At 37.2% G+C, this 25173-nt stretch overlaps 1 protein-coding gene across 4 annotated transcripts in view; it reads left to right on the forward strand.

The window, feature by feature from the left end:
- The window catches only part of RYR2 (ryanodine receptor 2), a 755762-nt gene that overhangs the window by 679486 nt on the left and 51103 nt on the right, over positions 1–25173 (forward strand). For all 4 annotated transcript variants that reach the window (XM_081790553.1, XM_081790554.1, XM_081790555.1 and 1 more), the window contains 6 exons: positions 415–494; positions 4009–4085; positions 4876–4949; positions 14801–14881; positions 15617–15705; positions 17600–17728. In XM_081790553.1, the coding sequence (XP_081646679.1) occupies positions 415–494; positions 4009–4085; positions 4876–4949; positions 14801–14881; positions 15617–15705; positions 17600–17728 (530 nt within the window). The remainder of the gene's footprint in view (positions 1–414; positions 495–4008; positions 4086–4875; positions 4950–14800; positions 14882–15616; positions 15706–17599; positions 17729–25173) is intronic.

A 25173-nucleotide genomic window follows, 5' to 3' on the forward strand; every position in this document is an offset into this window, starting at 1 on the left:
ATATATATATATATATATATATATATGGAGGAGAGAAGGAGAGAGAGGAATTTTCCTTAAAATTCTAGGTAGCCCTTATTTTTTCAATATTACTTTAATATGCACAATTAGTTTTAAATCTTGACAGTTTTAGGTGTATTTAAAAATAAGTTGTTTCTGTTTTTTTCTTCAATGTCCTCATCTAGTTTCAATTCTTAGATAAATTCCACAAGATTGAGTAAAAACACTGCTGGCAAAATAAGCATTATTACTCGTTTAGTATTTTTTGACTTGTAAGTCAGTCAGTCCTACTCCATTATACAGATTTGTGGGGGGGGGGGGTGATATTAATTTTAAAAGTATACGTTTTGAGACAGAAATGGTTAATGAAGTGGGCGAAATGATATAAGGAACGGCATTTTTTATATTTTTAAGGTGATACTGGACCAATGGTAGCGGCGACTTTGAAACTTGGAATTGCAATCTTAAATGGCGGGAACTCCACAGTTCAGCAGGTAAGATCTTGAAGCCATCCACAGAATGTACTCTTCAAACAGAGGGACCCTCTTGTCATCCCATTGAGTTATTTTCGTCATCCTAAAAGCAATATTGGCTGTACAATTTTTCATTTCTGTGTAAAATAATGCCTTTATTTCATGGCCATCAATCCCAGCATTCAAACATGTAGATAGCACCCTGCCATGCGAGGCACTGACTCTCTTGAGAAGTCCTATCACATGGTGTGCAACCTGCATTTCATGTGAATTAGCATAAAATGGTTTGTTTTAATAGTGGGGGGAAAAGTTAATATTCTTACCTCAGGAGCCTAGTTGGGCGATATGTTTTACAGTGTTACATGTCTTACAAGTTGATTCTCAGGATTTTGTGGTATATTTGGTGAGAAGCCTATGTCTTGGTTAACATGGAAACAGAATACACTGTTTAAAATATTTTTAGTTGTAATTATAGTCTCCCAGGGCATGAAAAAAACCTCTTCCCAGCCAAGTTTTGTAGCTATGTCCTGTTAAGAAGTTAGACATGATCTGGGCTGAATTTTAATGACTTCAACCAGTTACGACAAAGGGTATAATCTCTATATCCCACTGAAGGCCAAGGTCTGTGAGTTTGTTAGAATCAGAATGTTTGAGTGATTTAAAAAACTCTCAGAAACAGACTGTCACAGGCTCTGTACTGCACACCCCTGGGGACACTACTCACATGGCCTACAGTTGTGGCCGTGAGCTCAGAAAGAATTCTTACGCTAATTGAAAAACAGCAAAACAAAACATGAGTTAAGCAGACCGTATTATTCTAAAACTAACATTGATCTCATATTTTTCTATACTGGCTTCTGTATGAGAAAAAACAGTTTATGAACATGGAACTAATAATTATTCTTTCTTGGGTAAGTTTTGGTGAGGCAGGGAAAGTGCTACCCTGTTGGAAGGAAAAGAAGGGAAGGCTAGTGAAAACCTTGGAATCTTTGACTTCAGGTTTCTGGGAGCCCCAGGATCATGACAGTGGGACAAAGCCCTGTATATGTTCCCAGAAGATCTTTGAGTCTAAGGAAAGCAGAGAAAATTTGAAGGTTGCCTTTTGGGTTGGTGAAGTTTGGGACTAGGTTAAGTTGGCAACCCAGAATAGCTGAAAAATTCGTTTGTACACTTTTCTCAAATTGTGTACTCTATTTTTTTTCCTCCTGCAAATATAATCATTATATTTTTGGACTGGAGGAGTACATAATGTCATCTGGGGTGCTTAACTTTTTCTTTTTAATGCCTCTGACAGCTTAGTGAAGCGTCTGGACTCCTCTTGGTTTGACTTTTTTAAATCACAAAGTAAAACGACACCGTTTCTAAGAGAAACCAAAAATACTGAAATGTGATTTTCAGAGCATTATAAACACATTTTTTAGTAAATTCATTTGTGCTTCTTTATGAACTCCTTAAATGAAAGATGTAGTACTTGGTCGAATTATTGAGAAGAAATGGTTCGTCCAGGTGATGTGAGATGAAAATCTCTGGAATTTCTATTGGTGACACCGTCAGAGTTACTGCTAATCTGACCCGTGTTTGTTGCTTACATTAATAGTTGAATGGAATGCTGTTTCCATCACAACTTTGTGAAAATAATGATGTCTTTTTTTTCCCCCATCCTATTTACAGATGTCCCGTTTTCATTTCTATAGTAAATGACTACATGATGTGAAAAAAAAGAAAATCTAAAGAAAATCTATTTAATCTATTTAATCTCCCCATAATAGTTAACAAATTCCCCTTGATTTATGTTTTACTTTAAAAGTTCTTAATGATGTAGCATTTAGATTCAGAAATCCTTGGAGTCAGAAGTAGCCGTGAGAAATCATATAATATATGCACTTCCTGTCTATACAGGCCTTTTCTTTTTTTCTGTAAACCTTCAGGTACATATTCTACTGCCCCGCTTTAATTCTCTGAGCTACATTGCTTGTGTTTAAAAGATCCAGGAATGAATAAGTGCTATACGTTTTATTAGACCAGTAAGTTATCACACTCCCCAGAAAATGGCTAGGTGTTTCGTGTTCCTATTTTTATGTATGTGTGCATACATACATACATATGCATATACTGTGTGTATGTGTGTGTGTGTGCATGTGCACAGCCTTGACATATTTGGTAGCTGTTAGTCAAATCTTGGGGGGAAAATGACTACCAAAACTTACTGTTCGGCTAAGTCCCGTTCAGACAACACTGGTGATAGCAATTATTCACATCTATTCAAGATTCAGAGAAGAGCAGTATCTTTGTTTTCTTGAAAACTTTGGTGTGCCTCCTATCATTTTATCATCTTGTATGTACTTCTTGTTTGAAACTTCCAACACTTACTTCATCTACATTGAAAATAGCTGTTTCATTTTAGTGTATAATAATAAGTTAAGGGGCACCTGGGTGGCTCAGTTGCTTAAGCGTCTGACTTTGGCCCAGGTCATGATCTCAGGGTTCATGGGTTCGAGCCCCAGGTAGGGCTCTGTGCTGACAGCTCAGAGCCTGGAGCCTGCTTCCGACTCTCTGTCTCCCTCCCTCTGCCCCTCCTCTACTCGTGCTCTGTCTCTGTCTGTCAAAAGGAAATAAGTGTTAAAACAAAAAACAAAACAACAACAACAAGAGTTAGGAGGGTGGAGCCATGTACTGCTTTAGCATTTTTTATGTTTGTGTTTCATCACAATTTTGGGCACAGAGACTGGACATCATTCTGACAAGAGAAGAAACATTTAGCGGTCAGATGATTGCTACCATTGCTTGGGTTTAGAGACCATGAAAATGGAAACTAAATTTCTGTCTTATATACATAGGTCTATAATAGACAAATAATGTCTTATAGACAGTAGCATATGGTAGTCACACCACATGGATTATAATGCCTTTTAAGAAACTCAGATTTTGGGGCGCCTGGATGGCTCAGTCGGTTAAGCGGTCGACTTCCGTTTGGGTCATGATCTCGCAGTCTGTGAGTTCGAGCCCCGCGTCGGGCTCTGTGTTGACAGCTCAGAGCCTGGAGCCTGTTTCGGATTCTGTGTCTCCCTCTCTCTCTGACCCTCCCCCGTTCATGCTCTGTCTCTCTCTGTCTCAAAAATAAATAAACGTTAAAAAAAAAAAAAAACTCAGCTTTTGTATGGGAATCTCTGACTAGCATCCAGGTGGGCCTTCTTCCCAGTAAACTTGAACTAAGTGTCTACATCTTCACATCCTTAAAGATTGACTAGAAGAGTTGAGAGTATTATTTCCATGGATATTTATGGTGCTTATGATGTTTATGTAAAGCAGCTGTCTTGTTCCAAGCCACCTGTATATACTGCCGACACTGAAACGTGCAGCTATCTCATTTTGACGTTTTGGTCACCATGTCGTGGTAAAGATGACAGTCGTTTTCATATGCACTAATTTTTTAAAGTCTTTATTCCAGAACAAAAACCATGTTTTTGATGTTTCTTGCTTAACAAAAAATAAGCCTTGTGTTCAGTGGCCGTGTGGTTTGTATATTTACCCCTAGAAAATGCTTGACTATCTCAAGGAGAAGAAGGATGTGGGTTTCTTTCAGAGCCTTGCCGGCCTGATGCAGTCGTGCAGGTAAGCCCGCTCCTTCCTTGTTCCGGCTCTACTAAGTGGTTGTGTCTTTCAAGGTGTTTGTTTAACATTACTGACAGTAATTCTACACAGAATATTTTTTAGTGATTCAGTACACGTCAAAGTAGGACAATTGATGGTGCCTTCTTTCCTGCCTTGTTGTTAGGTGTTAGTAATGTCGTAATTGCTAACTTACTCAGCGTTAGTAATGTCTTTTAATAGTCTTCCCTATTCTTAAATAGGGACCTTGGAGAATTAACGTATATGCTGCACACTTGAAAATGAGCAGTGTGTGCATTTTAAAAGAGAAAAAGGGAAATTCTAATTAGTTTTCTTTGGGAGCTTGTGGACCACTTCTCATTTTCCCTAAACAAATGATCCCTAACCTCATTTATGGTCATCATTTTCTATTTTTTGCAGTATTTAAAATCACTCAGACAGCACCTGACAAAGGAATCTGACAGATAGTTAGTGTAATAAGCTATTCCTTCTGGGAAAACATGATTATTATAATTACATTTCAGTGTGTCTGCTAACATTACAATGTACTCCCAAAGTCGAAACCCATTAATGCCTTCTGTTTGCCTCGCCCACGGATCATTTCATTGCAGGCCCTGGGGAGGGACTGGGCTGCTCCTGGGAAAATATGGTTGGTAGACATTGAATTGGGGTATGTCTTCAGTGTATGTTAATATTTGGTTCACATTTCATGATATAGAACTTGTACACATTTGCTCTCCTGAAGAAAGAAAATTTTCTCGTCCTCTAAGCGTTTTCCTCCCTGCTATTGTAGCGTCCTCGACCTAAATGCATTTGAGCGGCAGAACAAAGCTGAAGGACTTGGAATGGTCACGGAAGAAGGATCAGGTATCAGTCACTTAAACTAAAAGGGTCACCTGTCCCCTCTCCCCCCCCTTTCCCGAGATGAGTCAGTTACCAATTATCTTTGCAAAACAGAGAGATGTAGGGTTATTTTTACATGGCCAAAATGCTTATGTGACTCATTTAAAAGTTCACAATCGGGCACTCACTCAAATCATACCCAAAACCCAACTTTCCCAGTTGACTGTTAACTCCTTTGTTGTTCCAGACCTATTGTAATTGGCCTTTCCCCTAGTTGGTTAGTAGATCAAGATCCCTTATAAGAGAATCATCTGTGAAATTATAAAGCGTATGGATGAACCAAATTAGAGGATATTGGACTTTTTTTGGCCACTTTGGCAAACTGCCAAATCTTCAGATTCCTTGGTCTCCTTAGGAAAGTGACACTTTGAGATCCTCTGATGGACCACTATTCTGACAGTCTCCTCCCTTATAGCACAGATATCTTTGTATCTCATACATCCCTATGTCTTCACAAGTCCAAATTTGATGAAAGAAATTAAGGAGTAATTCTTAATGTTAAAATAATTCTGATCACTTAATTCACATGCACACAAATATAATGACTCACATAATCTTAGACTTTTTTCTCTGTAAATGTGTGTATAAACTAGAAAAATTAGTATATACTACAGTGAAAGCAGAAATAACTATTGCTGCACATTCGTTTTTAGTATTAGGAAAAAAATCTTCAATCTTTTTTGTCTCGATTTGTTTTTGTTCTTTTGTGTTTGACATTTTTTCCAATTAATTTAGTTTCAATGAGGCCCTGTGTGTTGATCTGTTTTTGTTTGTTTGGTCTAGTTTGCAGTGGTCATATTATCAATGCATTAGTTTTGGCACATCGGATCTTTGATAAAACTAATCTTGTTGCAAAAACTAAATTTTTCTTTTTGCAAAAACTAAATTTTATCCTATCTGCCATTTGCAGTCTGCTTACCTTTCTGAAATATTTTAGAATTAACTAATCTCTCTTATTTCTGCATATTTTTGTGTTCACATTAGGTAAAAGGATTAGCTGCATATTTCTTACTGTTTTTTAAGAATTATCAATGATAGGGGCGCCTGGGTGGCTCAGTTGGTTAAGCGTCCGACTTCGGCTCACATCATGATCTCACAGTTCGTGAGTTCGAGCCCCATGTCGGGCTCTGTGCTGAAAACTCAGAGCCTGGAACCTGCTTCGGATTCCTGTCTTCCTATGTCTGTCCCTCCCCCGCTTGCACTCTCTCTCTCTCTCAAAAGTAAAGAAACCCTGAAAAAAATTTTAAAAAAAATTATCAGTTATACATATTCTAATGCTGCTGCTACACTACAGCTCCTGTGTGCTTTTATTTTCTTGTTGACATTTGAATGTATAGATCCCACCATCCAGAATTAGTCCTTACAGTTACCTGTGTAAGCTACTTTTAAGAAAAAATTGCCAGCAGCACTGTAAACTTATTTAAATTTTCTGAAATGAATATGCAGCCAAATCTCTTGATGACTTAGGTTTATGTCAACAGTGAAAACACTGGCCCGAGGGCCCCATCCAGAGAGCTCAGAGCCCCTACAAATCTCAGAGCCCGTTACCTGCCTGCCTCTAGAGTCTCCAGGAAGCCTGGGCATCTCCCATTAGCTGTAAAGTGCCTAAAAGGGATGAATTCTCTGTCCAAAGTGGGACTTCCTGTCTCAGAGTTAGAAATCAGTTTCAATTTTCCCTGCAATTATTACCTGATGTTCCAGAGGCTCTGAACACAATTGCATTCATCATTCTTTGCCATTGTTCATATCCGTGCAGGAATAGTGGCTGTGCAAGGTTAGCTTTACAGGGTCTCCTACCCTTCGTCAACCAGCTACGGATTGGAATGACATTCGTGAGTCCCGAATCAGAAATAGCTGGGTGAGAATGACCATTCTGACGCGAGAATTAGTCACATCTGTCAGTAGGAGGTTGATTTGATTTGTTTATTCTTTTTCAACACCCACAAATAATTGCCCAAACTGATTAACACGTTTTCTATTGTATTTCCTTACAAACAGCAAGACAAAACCAACATCTCAACTTATTTTTTCCCCGTTTCCTTTTCTTTCACCTGTAAATGTACTGACTGTCCTCCTTTCCTCAGCCATCACACATGAGCGTGGTAATTATTACAAATGATCTGCCTTTTATTTATTTGCTCCTTCATTTGTTATTAGCTTTGTGTACAGTCTTGACAGTGAAAGTTTTTTTGTGCATTTTTTTCCCTTTGGTAGACTGTTGAACGAATAGATGATTTAATTTCCATCATTATGCATCCTTTTATTTATAGAACTTATATACCAAGCTTTCCTTTTTCTCTCCATGAGGATGTTCAGTTATGAACATATTAGACAAAAAGGGTCAAGAATTTAAGTTACGTTTTCGGATTTGTTTCGTTCGTTTAAAAAAAATTCTGACGGACCCAGTGTTTGCAATTGTCGTGTAAACGAATGAACCATAGATGTGTGCAGTAGTCTCTCTGTGGCATTTCTGTCTCGGACGTTCTGTGGCTTTATGGCTGCACCAATGGGTGCATGGGAAATCAGTGGTGACCCGGGGGCACTGTGTCCTGCTGCGTCTCCTCTTGGCCAGCGGGTTCTGCCAGTTCCCTTCCAATTATTGAGAGATCTACAGAGATTTTTTCTATTCCTTTGAAAACATCACACGTTAAAAACCTTCCTAACGTAAAAACTGTGTTTTCATTCTTGAGACCCAATTTGAAGAAGCAGCAGCAAACTAATAACAAAGTTGGCATTGGTATTTCAAAGAGGTTTCTAAAAGGCATTATAGGCAGTGGTAATAAAAGAGGGATGAGATTTTTGAGGAGTACCTAGAACGTCAGCACGGCTTTAGAGATTAAATTGTGCTTTCTCAGTACACACTCTTGCCTTAATCAGGATGCCTATTAGAACACGTGACGGCAATTCATTCACTCTATGAATAATCATACTACCTCCCAGATTAAGAATACCTACAGCAACTCTATCTTCTGGCATATTTAAACAATTTCTGTGACATGCCCATTTTTTTACGGGTCTACAGAAGTCAAGAAGAGTTTGTACCCTCATAAGGAGAGGGAAAATCAATCATCCCTCTCAGAATTCATAGAGAAAGCTGAAAACTCCCCATCTGTTAGTGATGTTGTAGCTTTAAAGCCTGAGACCCATGCAGTATAATAAACTCAACACTGGGAAGACAATCTGATGAGTTAAATTTTCTGCATCCCAACCACCTGTCTCTAATAGGCTAAACCTCTTCCTGATGATGATAAAATGGCTGTAAATTATACAGCCATGGAAAATGTCTAACTTAAATGCAACTTTTTGAAACCTACAACCACCAGTAAGGTATTGTCCCCAGTTTATAGGTATGGGGACTGAGGGGTGGAAAGGCTACGTGGTTTGTCCAGGATCACACAGTGAAGTGACAGGGTCAAGACTGAAATGCAGGCTCTCTGCCTCCCACTGTTACCAATTTCATGAGCCAATCCCTTAGCCCCATCTTTTAATACCTTCCGGGGGCTTATTTTATATTCACCATATCAGCTTAGGTGGTATTTTTTGCTTCTTATTGCTTTTTTACTCTCTTTAAAGACACAAATCTCTTGCCAGTCTTTACATTTACTGTTGAAGTTTTAAAATCACTTTGGAACTTTTATGGTTTTATATGATATTCCTAAACCGGTATTGAGATACCATTAGGAAATATGTGCCTTTTTGAGGTTTGTATATAAGGATTTCATACGATTTAATATTTATTCCTGTTCCTACCATTGTTACTGCCATGAAAGTTTGCCAATATTTCTGTCCCTTCTTAGTAAATTTCTCCCTTTCCTGCAAAAGCCTGGACTTCCCATTTGTTAAAAAAAAAAAACGCAGTTTTCTTTGGCAAGTGTGTTGTTAGACTTGTGATGTGTTCAATGTTGTCTTCTCTGCATAATTTTTTAATCACGTGTTTTCTTTTAACGTATAATGAAGTTCAAAACCAAAAACCTTATGAATATTTAAAATTTCATTCCATCCTTGGATTTTTTTTTTTTCTCAGAACCATTTAACCTCATTACTAAGTCATTATGAGCTTGAAAGTGCAATTTTTCTTCTTTTCCACTTCTTGGAGTGTTGTAGAAGATACTTCATTTTATTTTTTGATCATTTTGTAGCAGCCCTGGACTTCATCAACAAGATGAAATTTTGAAGCTGATACAGTCCTCAGAATTTTTTTTTTTTATTTTTTTGAACATTTTATATAAAACAACTAACATTTCACCTTTCTAAATTTCCATCTGCACTTGGTAATGCGCTGAATTGAGGTTCTTACTCGGGATATTTATACTGACCTCATCAAATTTGTATGAAAATGCAGCCAAATAATTAATTGTTAATTAGTCACAATAATTTACACAATCTCTAAGCATTGGCTATCCTAATTTTTTGTTAGTATTTTAGTGCTTAATTGTTTACTGTCTATCTCCCACCCCAGATTTGCAAAGTCTGACTCAGGTGTAGTTCAGCTTAGCTCTCAGTTCTGACTACACTGCTGTGCCATTCCTCTGGATCAACCTTCTTTTTGAGGAAAGCATGTGATACTAGTTCATGGCACTAAATAAATTCTCCTAACATCCTTGTACAGTTTTTAAACATTGAAGCACTAATTGAAATTTGAGTGGCTATTATGTGCTAGACCTTGTCCTAGGCATTGGCATTCTTTACGGACTCAGTGTTATGTAGATAGACTTGTAAACAAATAACTTCAGAACCCATGAGCTATGTGTTTTGAGTGAACTGAGTTGAAGTACTTGTCTGCCAGGCTGATGGGTTAAGTTTCACAACAGAAGTAACATATGGCCTGAAGTAGGCGTTTACCTGGTAGATGAGAAAGGCGTTGGATATTCCAATGAAAGGGAACCGCATATGCAAAGCTTGAGGTACAAAGCATCACGAAGAACATTACTGACCTAGGGTGGTTGAAGAGACATGAACAGACTAGAGGCTGGAAAGATAGTTGGTGGGAGGCTGTAAAAGGCTTTTTGTGCCATGCCAAAGAATTCATACTTTCTTTCTGAGGCCATGAAGAGCCACTACGTAAGTAACACTTCAGTAGTGTTGTGTGTTGTGTGATGGTGTACCTGGCATTAACTCCTAACGTACATTGTTCAAGCCAGTAACATTAAAGCGAACAGATTTCTCATTTCTCAGTAATGCTAGTATGCTAACTAAACACTGAGTCCTCTAACATTAGCAGCATGATTTCCTTCATGGAAGTTGGGGAGCTCTGTGGTTATATCTGATGATAGAGTGAGGGGATTTTGAGAGTAGATTTTTCTCAACTGCTGTTAAGGAGTCCATCTTTTTGTTGGGAGTGTTTTATGATTGGATTGCCGGCAACTGTCGTTGTAGGCAACAGTGTTTAAGATGGGCATTGCAGCCGGAAGGGAGGGAGATCAGTTAGGATGTTGGTTAATGGAATGGATAAAGAACAGTAAGGATTTCAGTTAGAGTAATGGGAGCTCAAAGGCATTAAGACGTTATAAGAGAAATAATCTGAGGATCACATTTGAAAGCAAAGGTATGTTTCCCTCCATAACTAACATGTGCTTTAATTCTGTTATCCATGGGACATACCTAATTTATTTCACACAGTGGTCATTTTTATTGTCTTGGGATCTGAAATAGGAATGCATTTTATGCACTCATGTCACATTGAGTACATGGAATATGTAGATTATTTATCACACCCCACAGCCCATTGAAAGTCTTTATTTTAGAAACCTAGGTCTTTTGAACCTGTGCCTTCCTATCATTGAAAATTCACTTTTATTCCTATTGTGCTTTGCATGTTTCAAAGCAAATGTACTTGTCTGAGCCAATTTTATTCTCCGAACAACCCTTTGAAAGTAAGGGGGTGAGGAGATCGTTAATTCCCATATCAAAGTGATGCAACAAAGCCTCAGAAAGGTGAATTGACTTTCCCAAAGCCACATATCTAGAAAATTGTTTTCTTTGGGTTCTAAAATTGATAAAAAAACAAGTAGGAGTTCACAGTTTAACTAACATATAGTACATGTAGTCGGAGGTTGTTAGCCAAAGATCTGATCAGTTACTGATATGAACTTTGTGATCCAGAAAGACCACTTGGTGTTGAAATGACCTTTGTATTGCCTATCTCTTCCATTAGACTATGAACTTCTTTGAGTTAGGGCTTGTGTCCATTAGTCATAATTATACGCCCAGGTTCTCACAAGGTGCCTTCCATGTAGGAGACAATTAATGAATGTTCATCGAAGTTTATTGGACTCAAATCCTTTACTAGTAAATTGCTATAGGACCTCAGTCAAGCTACTTAATTTCTCAGTTGCATCCCACAAAATGGGATTCATGTCACCTGATTCATAGGATTATTATAAACCTAAAATGAAATGATAAGAAAATATATCTAGCACAATGCCTAGCACACTGTAGTCACTAACTAAATGTTAATTGTGAATCCATTTTAAAAACTGTATCCGTTGTTGGTTGAATAGTAGTATAATTTAAGTGGCCACTTAAACCATTTAAGCAGTGACATTAAAATTACCCACATGGAACCAAATACCTGACTTTTCACTATTTAAAAATATTTTTAGCCTTAATCTTTCAGTTTTGCCATTATACAAAATAGGTATTTGAGTCCTCTAAAGATCACTGAGCAGAACTATTTCTTCCATGGCAGGGGCAGGGGGAAAACACTCTTGAGTTCCATATAACAAGCTTTTGTAGGGAGTTCTTTGATGCAACCAGTGTTAACATTTCATGCCACTCATCCTTTTAGCTTTCCATTACTGGGGATATTGCCATGAAAAGACATTACAACAAAGAGGATCTTAGTCTTCTGATCTATGTGTCCTAAATCAATTGTTTCTATATATCTACTCGGCATTTCACTTATTGCCTTCGTTTTATCAACAATTATTGATAATTTTTAGCAAGTAATAACAATTAAACCAAGCTTTGTCTCAAGATAAGGTTGTAAATGTCAAGCTAAGACCATGGGTGTTTTAGGTAGTCAATAAAAACAAACACTTAAGCAAACATTATATACTTTTTAACGCCAATTGTGAGTAGAACAGTGGCCTTTAAAAGTGTCTTAACTTGATTAGATTTTTAAAATAGGAATTGATTTTACAGGTACCTTGCACACATAAGGTCTAATTTATTTCCAAGTGAAATGGAGGTTTTTGAGACTCTTTTGGTCCATTAAAATTAAGATGGCTTTTTGGAAATAGAAACACTGTTAGTAAATATGTTCAAATGACTGTATTCATCACGTAGGCATGTTGTTCCCATGTTTATTTAGTGGTGTTGCCACTGCTACTGATAATGTTGACCTCTCCACAATATCTAAAAATGGTCACATCAGTTATGAAGAGCTAGTGAGGTAGACAGTGCCCACGTTCCCCTCGTTTTATAGATGAGAAGACTAAGGCACGAAGAACTGTCTCATCATCAGCAACAATATTGAAACAACTCTCCCTATATTACAGTATTAGAAATCATTAGCCCCTTACAATTAAAAATGAAACCCAAGGAATGTCCTTTACAGTATTCCCGTTTGACCATCATGCAGCTATTACAAATAGTAATTTTAAGAACATCAGAGCACTTTCAACTACATTTTACTCCATTTCGTTGTTATTAATCTTAGTTTCCATCTTGCAATGGAATTTCTTTTGCATACATCACAAAATAGACCGTGGATCCTGTGCCTTCTGCAGACATAAAGCCACCACCCATCTCTGTTACTGTACCACTTACATGCAGCATGGGGAATGGCAGCATTTTAATCAGATAGTAACGTGTTCGTTAAGCAATAGCACCCCAGTTTATACCTCGTTGTCACCTGATGGTAAAGGAAGGCTTGACCCGCCCCCTCCCACGCTCCTCCCCTATTGTTCTGCTGTGTGCAGTGTGTCCTTTTGTAAGTAAAGTTACTTGTATGTGTTTTGGTATACGGTCGAGAAAATACCGTGCATGCCGGCAGTAAATCCTTACGTTATAAATCAGTGTGCATTGCGCAGGGCATTTTCAGGAACACAGGTAGACTGTATGATATTTATTTCCTTGCTAACTTTTCTGAATACTTTCTATCAAGGGTTACTTATTCCACATGGAGTATGTGAACATTGAAAGTACATGGTTTATTGATTCAGTTTTCTAGAGAAAAGCATTTTAGATGGGCTCGCAAGGAAAGAATCAGGAAGACTGTGTAACTCATAATATTATGTTTTAAATATCATTTTAAAGACTCGTCTGATTCAAACAGTTCATGGAAAGATACTAAGTATCATAAGTGAAGAGTTTAGTTTATTAGCCTAGACTCTTCTCCCTTTCTTTCCTATCCCGTCATGAACGGAGACACTGAGGAATGGGCTTATCAGCCATGTACTGAGAGTCAAAGCAATGTGCACTTAAACTTGAATTTGCCACACAACCGATCTATATGCATGGTGATTTTAGTTTGGTCGCCAAATATCATATCTTACAGGGAAACCAGTACGGTGATTTTATGTACTTTTTTTAATGTTTATATTAGTTTTCAAAATGGTTTTGCTTCCTAACCCTCCCATTATATGAAGCCTCTCACTTTGAAAGTCACAGACTGCAGACTGGTAAGTCCATTAGCTCTCTGTCATTATAATCGTTCATAATTTTAGTTAAAGTAAACACATGGTCATTGCCTAGTTTTCTTTCTCGGCCCAAAGTATTTCCAGTCTGAAAAGTTATTATCATTTTTTTTTAAAGACATAAGTGCATTCATTCACTTGCCAAACGACATTTTTGTGTCATTTTGATTTCTAAGCAACAAATTTAGGTTCCAGAACATACACTCATAACGTTGACAGTTTTTCCACTGACACTCTATGCTTGCAAAATCCACTTTCATTTGTGTGGTGCTGTTTTTTTCGTTTGTTTCTTTCTTCGTGTTTTTGCTTTCCGAGTAACTTGTGACCAAGATACATTTTGATTAAAACGTAGGTAAAATATCTGAACCCTTTTCTGAGGTGTTTAGCCCACAAATATATTAGTTTTTAATGATTCTGAGTAACTTCTATGGCTATGAGATAACCTTCTTTTCACCTTTTGGTTGGAGTGACTCATACAGCATGAGCCACCAAAGTCTTTCATTTGGTTTGATATGTAGAATTAGGTCTGTTCGCTAGTTCTGTCTCCTCTGAAAGTCAAGTTCCAACCATGGCATGTCTGTATCAGATTTCTGAAGTCTTTACTTTTTTAAGTCCCTTAGGCAAGCTAACGAGATAGTTAATTGAAATGAATCAGACATTTTCTAGTCATTTACAATTTTCACAAGATCCTTTAACTATTCATTAAATAGAAGAAGCTCTCGGTCCTGTTTTATGTATGCAAAGAATGCCTTTGCATTGAAATAATTGGTGGTTCTCTGGGAGCAAAGTAGATTTCACCTTGGCATTTGTAAGAGATGTGGACATCATTCGTATACACACCTTACAAAAAAACAAACAAACAAAAAAACAAAAACCAAAAAAAGGAAGTTTAAACCTTCAGGTTGTTTCTAAAATGTTGCCAAACCCATGCTGCTACTTTTAACAGAGAGAAATATGAGTTTTAAGATTCAAGTGTTCTTTTCTGACAAAGAAAAAGTGCATCTATCTGCCAAGCGCATGATCGTGCAAGCTTCAGATAGACGAGTGGCTATGATTTGTGACTGTTTTTGGTTCAGAACGATGCTAGATCAACATGCAAGTTTTCTGGAGGTGGGGAAAGAGAGGGCGGGACCCGCGAGGATAGTTGATCATGTCTGCTCTCTGGATTTTCTGCAGGAGAAAAGGTTCTCCAAGATGACGAGTTCACGTGTGACCTCTTCCGTTTCCTCCAGCTGCTTTGTGAGGGACACAACTCAGGTTCGTGAGACCCCAGACTCTATGACGGTACCAAGGAGGAAGCAGTTTGAAGCCAGTAGTGACAGGGGCCCGCTCGTTCCAATCACGCCTTGTCCCTGAGTCTACAAACATTCTAGAGTATTCCTCTGTATGCTCAGTATACACTGTGACATTTTATGCATTGCATCCCTACTCTCAAAGTCCTTTGCTGGCCGCACCACTTAATTCCTAACACTTGTTTTTCTGTTAAATCAGGTGAAAAAAGATGCGAGGTCTACAGAGAGCTGTATGGGTTTATTCCTTCCTACCCCTTCTCTTTAACTGGGGAATCAACTTCATAGTATCACTTAGCATAACATATTTCCCTATGTTGTTTATATAACAAGCTCTCTCCCAGACTTGTGCATCTGTGAAGGTAGGAACTGTATCTTAATTTTATCTTTGTTTCCCCAGCACTCAGGAACAAATGGTTACCGAATGCATAGTTCAATTATTCTTTCCTAAACGGCAAAACTCCTTCCGGGGATGCCCAGGGCTGTAGGGCTAGCAATCAGGAAACAGACGTCAGCAACCACTTAGACAGAAATTGGAAATTGATACTCTCTGAAGCACCGAGACGTTTTGGGGGTGCTCCCTTGAAGCACTACTCTTAGCCACAGCAATTTTGCCGGAGGCCTCAGTTGCTTTTGGAGTTATTCGGATAACTCATTCAAAACTTTTGACTCAGCTTTAGTGACTTCTTTTGATCTTCCATAGATTTTCAAAATTATCTGAGAACTCAGACTGGCAATAACACAACTGTCAACATCATCATCTCTACCGTAGACTACCTACTCAGAGTCCAGGTATGTCGGCTTCTCTTGTAACGAGTGAAGGGGGTTGGTGAGTGGATGTGATGTGGTGGAGGTATGAAACCGACGTGTTTTAACGCGTCGTGATTGTTGACCAAACAGAATTTTTTGAGATCTTTTGTCTTCGATCACAATCTTTCACCAAGTTTTAGGGGGGACCTGCCTCTGTTGTCTTTGCCTCCGATCCTGACTCCCATTTTGCTCATGATTTTCTTTCTGTAAGTGGGAATTTTTTCCCCCCTTATGTTTTTTAGCTTGATGGCACTTTAAATTCATGTCGTTTTGGAAAGTACTTACATACTCTGCTCCTTCTTCTAAAGTTGGTAGAGAAATTAGGAAGAATATTTGAAATATTTTTAGGAATGCGAAAGAAAGGCTTTCAAAGTACCCACAATGTACTTAAATTTGACAGGTGGTTCTTTTTAGCTGTCCCAATACTTGAATTAATTTTAAAATCCAGCTTAACACTCCATCGGGTAAAAATCTCTGGGATATTGTAGTCATCTTTCACACATTGGTGAAACTGAATCTGAAGGTGTAGGCCTACCTAGGTAATGAGAGCTCTGTACAATTTTTATTTCCCTCGTCTTATTTATAAGAGTAACCAGATAGAGTACTTTAAAACCTACATGTTCAAACTTACAGTTTCTCCCTTAATCTTTTGAGTATGTAAAAGCACAACCCTTTTTTTTTTTAACTGAGAGCTTCCATTTTTGAAGCAAATACAAGAAATATTGCTGAAAACATATTTGTGATTTTTAAAATCCTGTCTTGAAATCCAGATGCAATTTACATGCTAGACTAAATTGTGTTATTCCTGGGGCTCTTGGTGGCTCAGTCGGTTAAGCGTCTGACTTTGGCTCAGGTCATGATCTCATGGTTGTGAGTTTGAGCCCCACATCAGGCTTTATGCTGTCAGCGCAGAGCCTGCTTCGGATCCTCTGTCCCCCACTCTCTCTGCTCCTCCCATCCATACTGGTTCTCAGAATAAAATAAATAAACTAAAAAAAAGATAAGTTCTATTATTCCTTTAGCCAACTAAAATTCCTTCCAAATGTAAGTTATTATTGAAAACATCCCGTTCAGAAAGATTGATCTTGTTTAAGGGCGCCTAGGCGGTTCAGTTGGTTAAGCATCTGACTTCAGCTCAGGTCATGATCCCATGGTTCAAGAGTTCGAGCCCCGTATCAGGTTCTGGGCTGACAGTTCAGAGTCTGCAGCCTGCTTAGGATTCTGTGTCTCCCTCTCTCTCTCTGTCCTTCACCTGCTCGTGCTCTGCCTTTCTGTCTCTCTGTCTCTCTCTCAAAAATAAACATTAAAAAAAAAATTAAAAAAAAAAGAAGATTGATCTTGTTTAGATGTTTATTTATATCTGTCGTGTCTGTGTTTATAAGTAGTCCAACCAGTTTCTTGAGGGGCATTTATAAGAGCGAGGAACATTTTGGAGTTCTCATGAGGAAATGTTAGTGAACTTTGTTGGAAAAAAAAAAGGAGGTCAGATGTCTGTAACCCCAAAAACATCCAGGACTTGCCTAATGTTTGTACTTACATAAAATTACATAAAATTAATTTAGCTTTGCTCAGTAGATAAATACACATTAATCTTACGACTCCTTATGTCTGTGAAATTCAAAGTCATCAAAGACAGAGAGTCATTATTTCAAGCTAAGTTTTCTGCTTTTTATCTCTAGTTGTTATCTCTGTCTCGGGAAGACATTGCCACATTTTCTGTTTAGGAAAATCATTGAGAATAGTATTTACTTCACAGATATTTTTGTTTGCTTCCAAATCTTGTTATTTAAAATGATTTCCTATTCTAGATTTCAAAGCCAGGCAGGTCAGTGGTAGCTTTAGAATGTGTCTTAATCCTATCATCCCTCTTTTGCAGGAATCCATTAGTGATTTCTATTGGTATTACTCTGGGAAAGATGTTATTGATGAACAAGGACAACGGAATTTCTCCAAAGCAATTCAAGTAGCAAAACAAGTCTTTAACACGCTCACAGAGTATATTCAGGTAAACATTTAAATATTTCTGCTGTTTCAAGAAAAAAAAGAGTCAACTTGTTACCATTAAATTCTATGGAGAAATGCAATATGCCAATTTTCCTGCCATCATTCACATTTGCTATTGACCTTTCACATAGATTCTTAACCAATGACAATTAAATATCAGGTTGAGGTGTGAATTTATATGGCATGAACTTGCCTTACCATTCGGCAGATTGAGTTATTATTAACTCCTTTCAGGGGTGAACCAGGATGGGGACTCTGTGGTATCTCTAGGGCCTGGTATATCTTAAGCACTCAATAAATATTAAAGAAGGGAGGCAGAAAGGACAGAGCAATAAACTACTCTTTATTGTATTCCAACAAAAATGAGGAAGGAGTTTCATAGAAACCTTATATAAAAGAGAATGTGTTTAAGACTTCATTATGGAAGGAGTCCAAATGTCCATCATCACACAAATGGATAAAGAAGATGTGGTATATATCAGATATACTACTCGGTAATGAAAAAGAATGAAATCTCACCATTTGCAACAACATGGATGGAACTAGAGGGTATCATGCTAAGTGAAATAAGTCAGAGAAAGATAAGTATCATATGATTTCACTCATATGTGGAATTTGAGAAAAACAACAGGTAAACATAGGGGAAGGGAAGGAAAAATAAGATAAAAACAGAGAGGGAGACAAACCATAAAAGACTCTTAAATACAGAGAACAAACTGAGGGTTGCTGGAAGGGGACAGTATGTGGGGGAAAGGGTTAAATGGGTGACAGACATTAAGGGGGGCACTTTTCGGGATGAGCGCTGGGTGTCCTATGTAAGAGATGAATCACTGGGTTCTATTCTTAACATACTGTATGTTAACTAACTTGAATTTAGAAAAGAAAAAAGAAAAAAAATTAAAAAAGAAACCATTCAAAAAAGCCAACAACTTCATTTTAGTACGTATATATGTGTGTGAAGGCACATACACACACATACATATAAACTCATATAATAATGTATGTTACAGGTAGAATTCCAATAACCATGAAGCAAATACCTTTTTGGGAGGCACCTGGGTGGCTCAGTTGGTTGAGCATCCGACTTTGGCTCAGGTCATGATCTCACAGTTTTGTGGGTTCGAGCCTCGCGTCGGGCTCTGTGCTGGCAGCTCGGAGCCTGGAGCCTCCTTCAGATTCTGTGTCTCCTTCTCTCTTTGCCCCTCCCCCACTTTGTCTCACTCTGTTTCTCAAAAATAAGTGAATGTTAAAAAAATGTTTTTTAAATACCTTTTTTTTTTAAATATCTATTAATTTTATGTTCTTCTTAGGCTAAATTTCTAGTCTTGACCTGCAGATTTTTAAAAGATTTTATAAAATTTTGTTTTTTTCAACCAGGGGAAACTTTATTATTATCTTAGGGGACCAGTCAGTCATCTTTCCTTTCAGTGTTCTGTCTCCATGGCCAGTTTGACTCTGAACCAGTCAGTCTGTTTGAAGTACCATGTGCCAAGGATAAATCAGGAGGAATAAACTTAGTTTGTGTCATTAGACTAAACATAATCTTGCGGCAGAAAGAAGTTAAGTAAAAATGACAGACGGTACCCCAGAGCCTCGCATAGCTACCGGTGTTTATAGAATGACTGAGTACAAGAACATGGGGGGCCAAGTGAAGCCAACCGAGCTAATGTTGGACACTTAACCGACTGAGCTACCCAGGCACCCCCAAAAGCAAAATTTTAAATCTGTTTCAACCCCTCACATTCCCATTCCCTTGTCTTCCCTGGCTCCCACTATTGCCTTCATATTCTCATTATTCTCATCCACGCCTAGAAAAGTATCAATACAGCATTCCGTGTCAGTTCTCTTGATTAAAATATAATAGTTATCTGATAACATGAGCAAGCCAAGGGACTTTTTAGGAAGCTAATAAATGGTTTCTAAGTAACATATGGAACTTAAATGCCTTTTAGGTGGAGAGTGAGCGTTTCCTGGTTTCTAATATAGGTGAGATTCCTGAATTTATATAAAACAAGAAGAATCCATTAACCTCTCAGTATGTGCAAAACTATTTTTTTAATTGAGCTGGACTTGACAAAACATTAAGTTGGTTTCAGGCATACAACATAATAATTTGATATCTGTATGTATTGCAAAACGATCACTGCAGTAAGTCTGGTTAACATCTGGCACCATGCATAGTCATAGAGTTTCTTTCCTTATGCGGAGAAAATTTAAGATTTACTCGCATAGCAACTTTTGGATATGTAATACAGCATTGTTAACTATTGTTGCCGTGTTGGACATTCCAGTCCCTAGATTTATTTATTTTATAACTGAATAAATCTGTTTCAGTTTTGGCTGTTTTGTTTTGGCTCCCTGTACCCATTTCATGTCCCCCCCCCCCCACCTCTGCCAACTAGCAGTCTGTTCTGTGTGTTTATGAGCATATTCTTTTGTTTATTTTTACATTCTACATATAAACGAGATCATACGTGAATTGCCTTTCTCGGTCTGAGTGACTTCACTCCGCGCAATGCCCTCAAGGTCCATCCGTGTTGCAAATGGCAAGTTTCTTTTTTTTAATGGCTGAATAATATTCCATTATGCGTGTCTGTGTATGTGTGTGTATCTCATATCACATTTTCTGCCTCCATTCATCCATCAGTAGACACTTCGGTTGTTTCCATATCTTGGCTGTTGTAAGCAATGCTGCAGTGGACATAGGGTGGCATGTATGTTTTGGAGTTAGTGCTTTCATTTTCTTCGGGCAGATACCCAGAAATGGAATTACTGGATTATCTGGTAATTCGGTTTTAATTTTTTGAGGAAGGTCCGTAGTGTTTTCTGTAGTGACTGCACCAATCCCACTAACAATATACAAGGAGTCTCTTTTCTCGACACCCTTCCCGATGCTTGTTATTTCTTATATTTTTTATAATAGCCGTCCTAAAAGGTGTGAGGTGGTATTGCATTGTGGTTTCTATTTACATTTCCCTGATGATTAATGATGTTGAGCATCTTTTAATGTACCTGCTGGCCATCTGTGTGTCTTTTTTAAAAAAAATGTTTTTAAAAACATTTTTAAATCTGCTCATGTTGTAATCAGACTACTTTTTACTGCTGTATGAGTTTTTATATATTTTGGTCATTAACCCCTGATTTACATATATTTTCTCCCATTCATTATGTCCTTGCCTTTTCATTTTGTTGATAATTCCCTTTGCTGTGGTGAAGCCGTTTAGTTTGATGTAGTCCCATTTGTTTCTTTTTGCTTTCGTGGCCTTTATATTTGGTGTCAAATCCAGAGAAATTATTGCCACTATTTTTTCTTTAAAGAGTTTTATGATTTTCAGGTCTTCCATTCAAGTCTTCAATGCATTTTGACTTAAGTCTTGTATATGGTGTATGAAGATAGTCCAATTTCATTCTTCTATAGGTGGCATATGTTGTTTTCGCAACACAATGTATGGAAGAGGTTGTCCTTTCCCATTGTATATTTTGGCTTTTTTATCATAAATTAATTGACCACATACGTGTGGGTTTATTTCTGGGCTCTCTTCTGTTCTCTTGATCTATAGGTCTGTTTTTATGCCAGTACAATCCTGGTTTTATTACTATAGCTTGTAGTATAGTTTGAAACAGGGAGCGTGATGCCCCCTGATTTCACCAGATGGCTTTGGCTAGTCAGGATCTTTTATGGTTCCGTGCAAATTTTAGGATTACTCTCTTTCATGAAAAATGCTACTGGAATTTTGATAGGCATTGCATTGAACCAATAGATTGCTTTGGGTAGTATGGACATTTTAACAATATTAATTCTTTCAATCCATGAGCATGGAATATCTTTGCATCTATTTGTGTCCTATTCAGTTTCTTTCATCAACGTATTCTAGTTATCACTGTACAAGTCTTTTACCTGCTTGGTTAAATTTATTCCAAGGTATTTTATTCTTTTGATGCGATTGTAAATGGGATTGTTTCTCTAATTTCTCTTTCTGGTAGTTTATTATTAGTTGATATGAATACAAAATTTCTGTATACTGATTTTGTATCCTGCAACTTTCCTGAATTGATTTATTAGTTCTAACCATATTTTGGTGGACTATTTAGGATTTTCTATATCCAGTATCCTGTCCCCATGCAAATAGTAATAGTTTTACTTCTTTCTTTTTAATTTGGCTGTCTTTTATTTCTCTTGCATAATTGCTTTGTCTGAGGCTTCCAATACTACATTGAATAAAGATGGTGAGAGTGGGGGGCACCTGGGTGGCCGGTTGGTTAAGCATCCAACTCTTGATTTCAGCTCAGGTCGTGATCTTGCAGTTCATGAGTTCTAGCCCTACATCAGGCTCAGTGCTGACAGTGCAGAGCCTGCTTGGGATCCTTTCTCTCCCCTCTTTCTCTCTGCCCTTACCTTCCTTTATGCTGCCTCTCAAAATAAATAAATAAGCTCAAGAAATTTTTAAAAAATGGTGAGAATGGGAATTCTTGACTTATTTCTGATCTTAGAAGAAAAGCTTTCTGTTTTTCATCATTAAAAAAATATTTGCTGTGACCTTGTCATCTTTGACCTTTATTATGTTAAGGTACATTCCTTCTATACCCACTTTCTTGAGAACTTTTATCATAAGTGGATGTTGAAGTCCATCAAATACTTTTTCTGCATCTGTTTAGATGATCATATGATTTTTACCCTTCATGTTATTAATGTGGTGTATCACATTGAATGATTTACAGATGTTCAACCATCCCTCGCATCCTGAGAATAAATCCTTCTTCATCACAGTGTATGATCTTTTCAATGTATTGTTGAATTCAAATTGCTTAAATTTGTTGAGGACCTTTGCATCTATGTTCATTGGGGATATTGGCCTGTAATTGTCTTTTCTTGCTGTGTCCCTGTATGGTTATGTTATCAGGGTAATTCTCGCTTCATAAAATGATTTTGGAAGTATTCCTTCCTCTTCTATTTTTTTTGGAAGAGTTTCAGAAAAATTAGTATTAATTCTTCTTTGAATATTTGGTAGAATTACCAAGGAAGCCATCTGGTCCTGGACTTTCATTTATAGGGAGTTTTCAAATAACTGATTCAATCTCCTTATTGTTAATATGTCTATTCATATTTTATATTTTTTCATGATTTAGTCTTGCAAGGTTGTTTGCTTCTATAGCCATTTTATCCATTTCTTCTAGGTTGTCTGGTTTGTTGGAGAATAATTGTTCATAGTAGGCTTACCGTCTTTTGTATTTCTGGGGTATCAGTTCTAACATCTCTTTCATTTCTGATTTTATGTGAGTCTTCTCTCTTTTCTTCTTAGTAAGTATAGCTAAAGGTGTGCCATTTTGTATATCTTTTCAAAGAACCAGTTCTTGTCTCCATTGATCATTTTTATTGTCTTCTTAGTCTCTATTTCATTTCTTTTTGCTCTGATCTTTGTTATTTACTTCTACTAACTTTGGGCTTCAGTTGTTCTATTTCTTGTTCAACGAGATGTAAAGTTTCGTTGTTTATTTGAGATTTTTCTTGTCTTGAAGTAGGCATCTATCACGATAAATTTTCCCCTTAGAACTACTTTTTCTAGGGGTGCCTGTGTGGGTTAGTCAGTTAAGCATCCTACTGAGTTTTGACTCAGGTCAGATCTCATGGTTGTGAGATCAAGACCCACGTCAGGTTCTGTGCTGACAGTGCAGAGCCTTCTTGGGATTCTCTCTCTCCCTCTCTCTCAGCCCTTCTCCTGCTTGAGATCTCTCTTAAAATAAATAAATAAACTTTAAAAAAAGAACTGCTTTTCTTCTGTACTCCGTAATTTTTGTTACTATATTACTATTTTCTATTTTCTAAAGATATTTTTAATTTATCTCTTATTTATTCATTGGCTCATTGATTTTCCAGAAGCATGTTGTTGCTTATTTATGAATTTTCTAGTTCTCTTCTTGTAATCGATTTCTCATTTCATACCATTGTGGTCAGGAAATATGCTTGATACATTTCAGTATTCAGTCTTTCTTAAATTTGTTAAGACTTGTTTTGTGACCTAATAAATATATGATCTATCCTGGAGAATTCCATGTACAAGTAAGAAAAATATACATTCTGTTGCTTTTAGAGAGAATTTTTTGTACATATTTGTCAAAGTGGTCTGTTTTAATGTGTTGTTTCAAGCTGATGTTTCCTTATGGATTTTATATATGGGTAATCTATTGATATAAGTGTGATATTAAAGTTCCTTACTATTATACTGCTGTCTATTTCTTAACTTAAATCTGTTATTATTTTCTCTATCTATTTAGATGTTCCTATGTTGGGTGAATAAATATTTACAAATATTATATCCCCTTGTTGAATTGACCCCTTTATCATTATATAATGACCTTTTTCTCTTTACAGTCTTTGTTTCAAAGATTGTTTTTCTAATATAGATATAGATACCAAGCTTTCTTTTGGTTTCCATTTGCAAGAAATATCTTTTTCCATCCCGTCATTTTCCATCTGTGTGTCTGTATATCTGAAGTAAGTCTCTTGTAGGCAGTATATGAGAGAGTCTTGTTTATTAATCCATTCATCAATTTATGTGCTTTGATTAGATATTTTGATTCAATTATGTGCTTAGATAATTTAGTACGTTTACATTTAAAGTAATTGCTGATAGGTATGTAGTGATTGCTATTTCATTCATTGTTTCTTGGCTTTTTTGTTTTTTCTTCTTCTTTTCTTCCTCCTTTGTTTGTTGTTGTTTCATGACTTTCTTTAGTGGTATGCTTTGATTCCGTCCTCATTATCTTTTTTACATATTTACTATAGGTTTTGCTGGGTGGTTACCATGAAGCTTACATATAGCAACTTCTATTTATAGCAGTGTATTATTTTTTTTTTTAATTTTTTTTAGTGTTTATATTTGAGAGAGAGGGAGACACAGAATTCAAAGCAGGTTCCAGGCTCTGAGCTATCAGCACAGAGTTCGATGTAGGGTTCAAACCCACACACCATGAGATCATGACCAGAGTCGAAGTTGGATACTTAACTAACTGAACCACTCAGGTGGCCCAACAGTTTATTATTTTAAGTTTATTTATTTATTTTGAGAGAGAGTGTGCACATACAAAAGTGGGGGAGGGACAGAGAGACAGGGAGAGATAGAGAATCCCAAGCAGTGTCACTGTTGGAGTCATTGTCAATGTGGAGCCCAACACGGGGCTTGAACTCATGAACCACAAGATATGACCTGAGCTGCAGTCAGATGCTTAACCGACTGAGTCACCCAGGCACCCCATAATAGTCTATTTTAAGTTGATTACAACTTAAGTTTGAACACATTATGGAGCTCTACGTTTTTATTCTCCCCACCCCTCATGCGTTAAGTTCTTGACATCACAATTTACATCTTTTTATCTTGTATATCCCTTAACTAACTATTGTCATTACAGTTATTTTTACTACTTTTGTCTTTAAAACTTATACTAGCT

The sequence above is a fragment of the Panthera onca genome, chromosome D2 (genome assembly GCF_046562875.1).
Source record: "Panthera onca isolate mPanOnc1 chromosome D2, mPanOnc1 haplotype 2, whole genome shotgun sequence".
NCBI lineage: Eukaryota > Metazoa > Chordata > Mammalia > Carnivora > Felidae > Panthera > Panthera onca.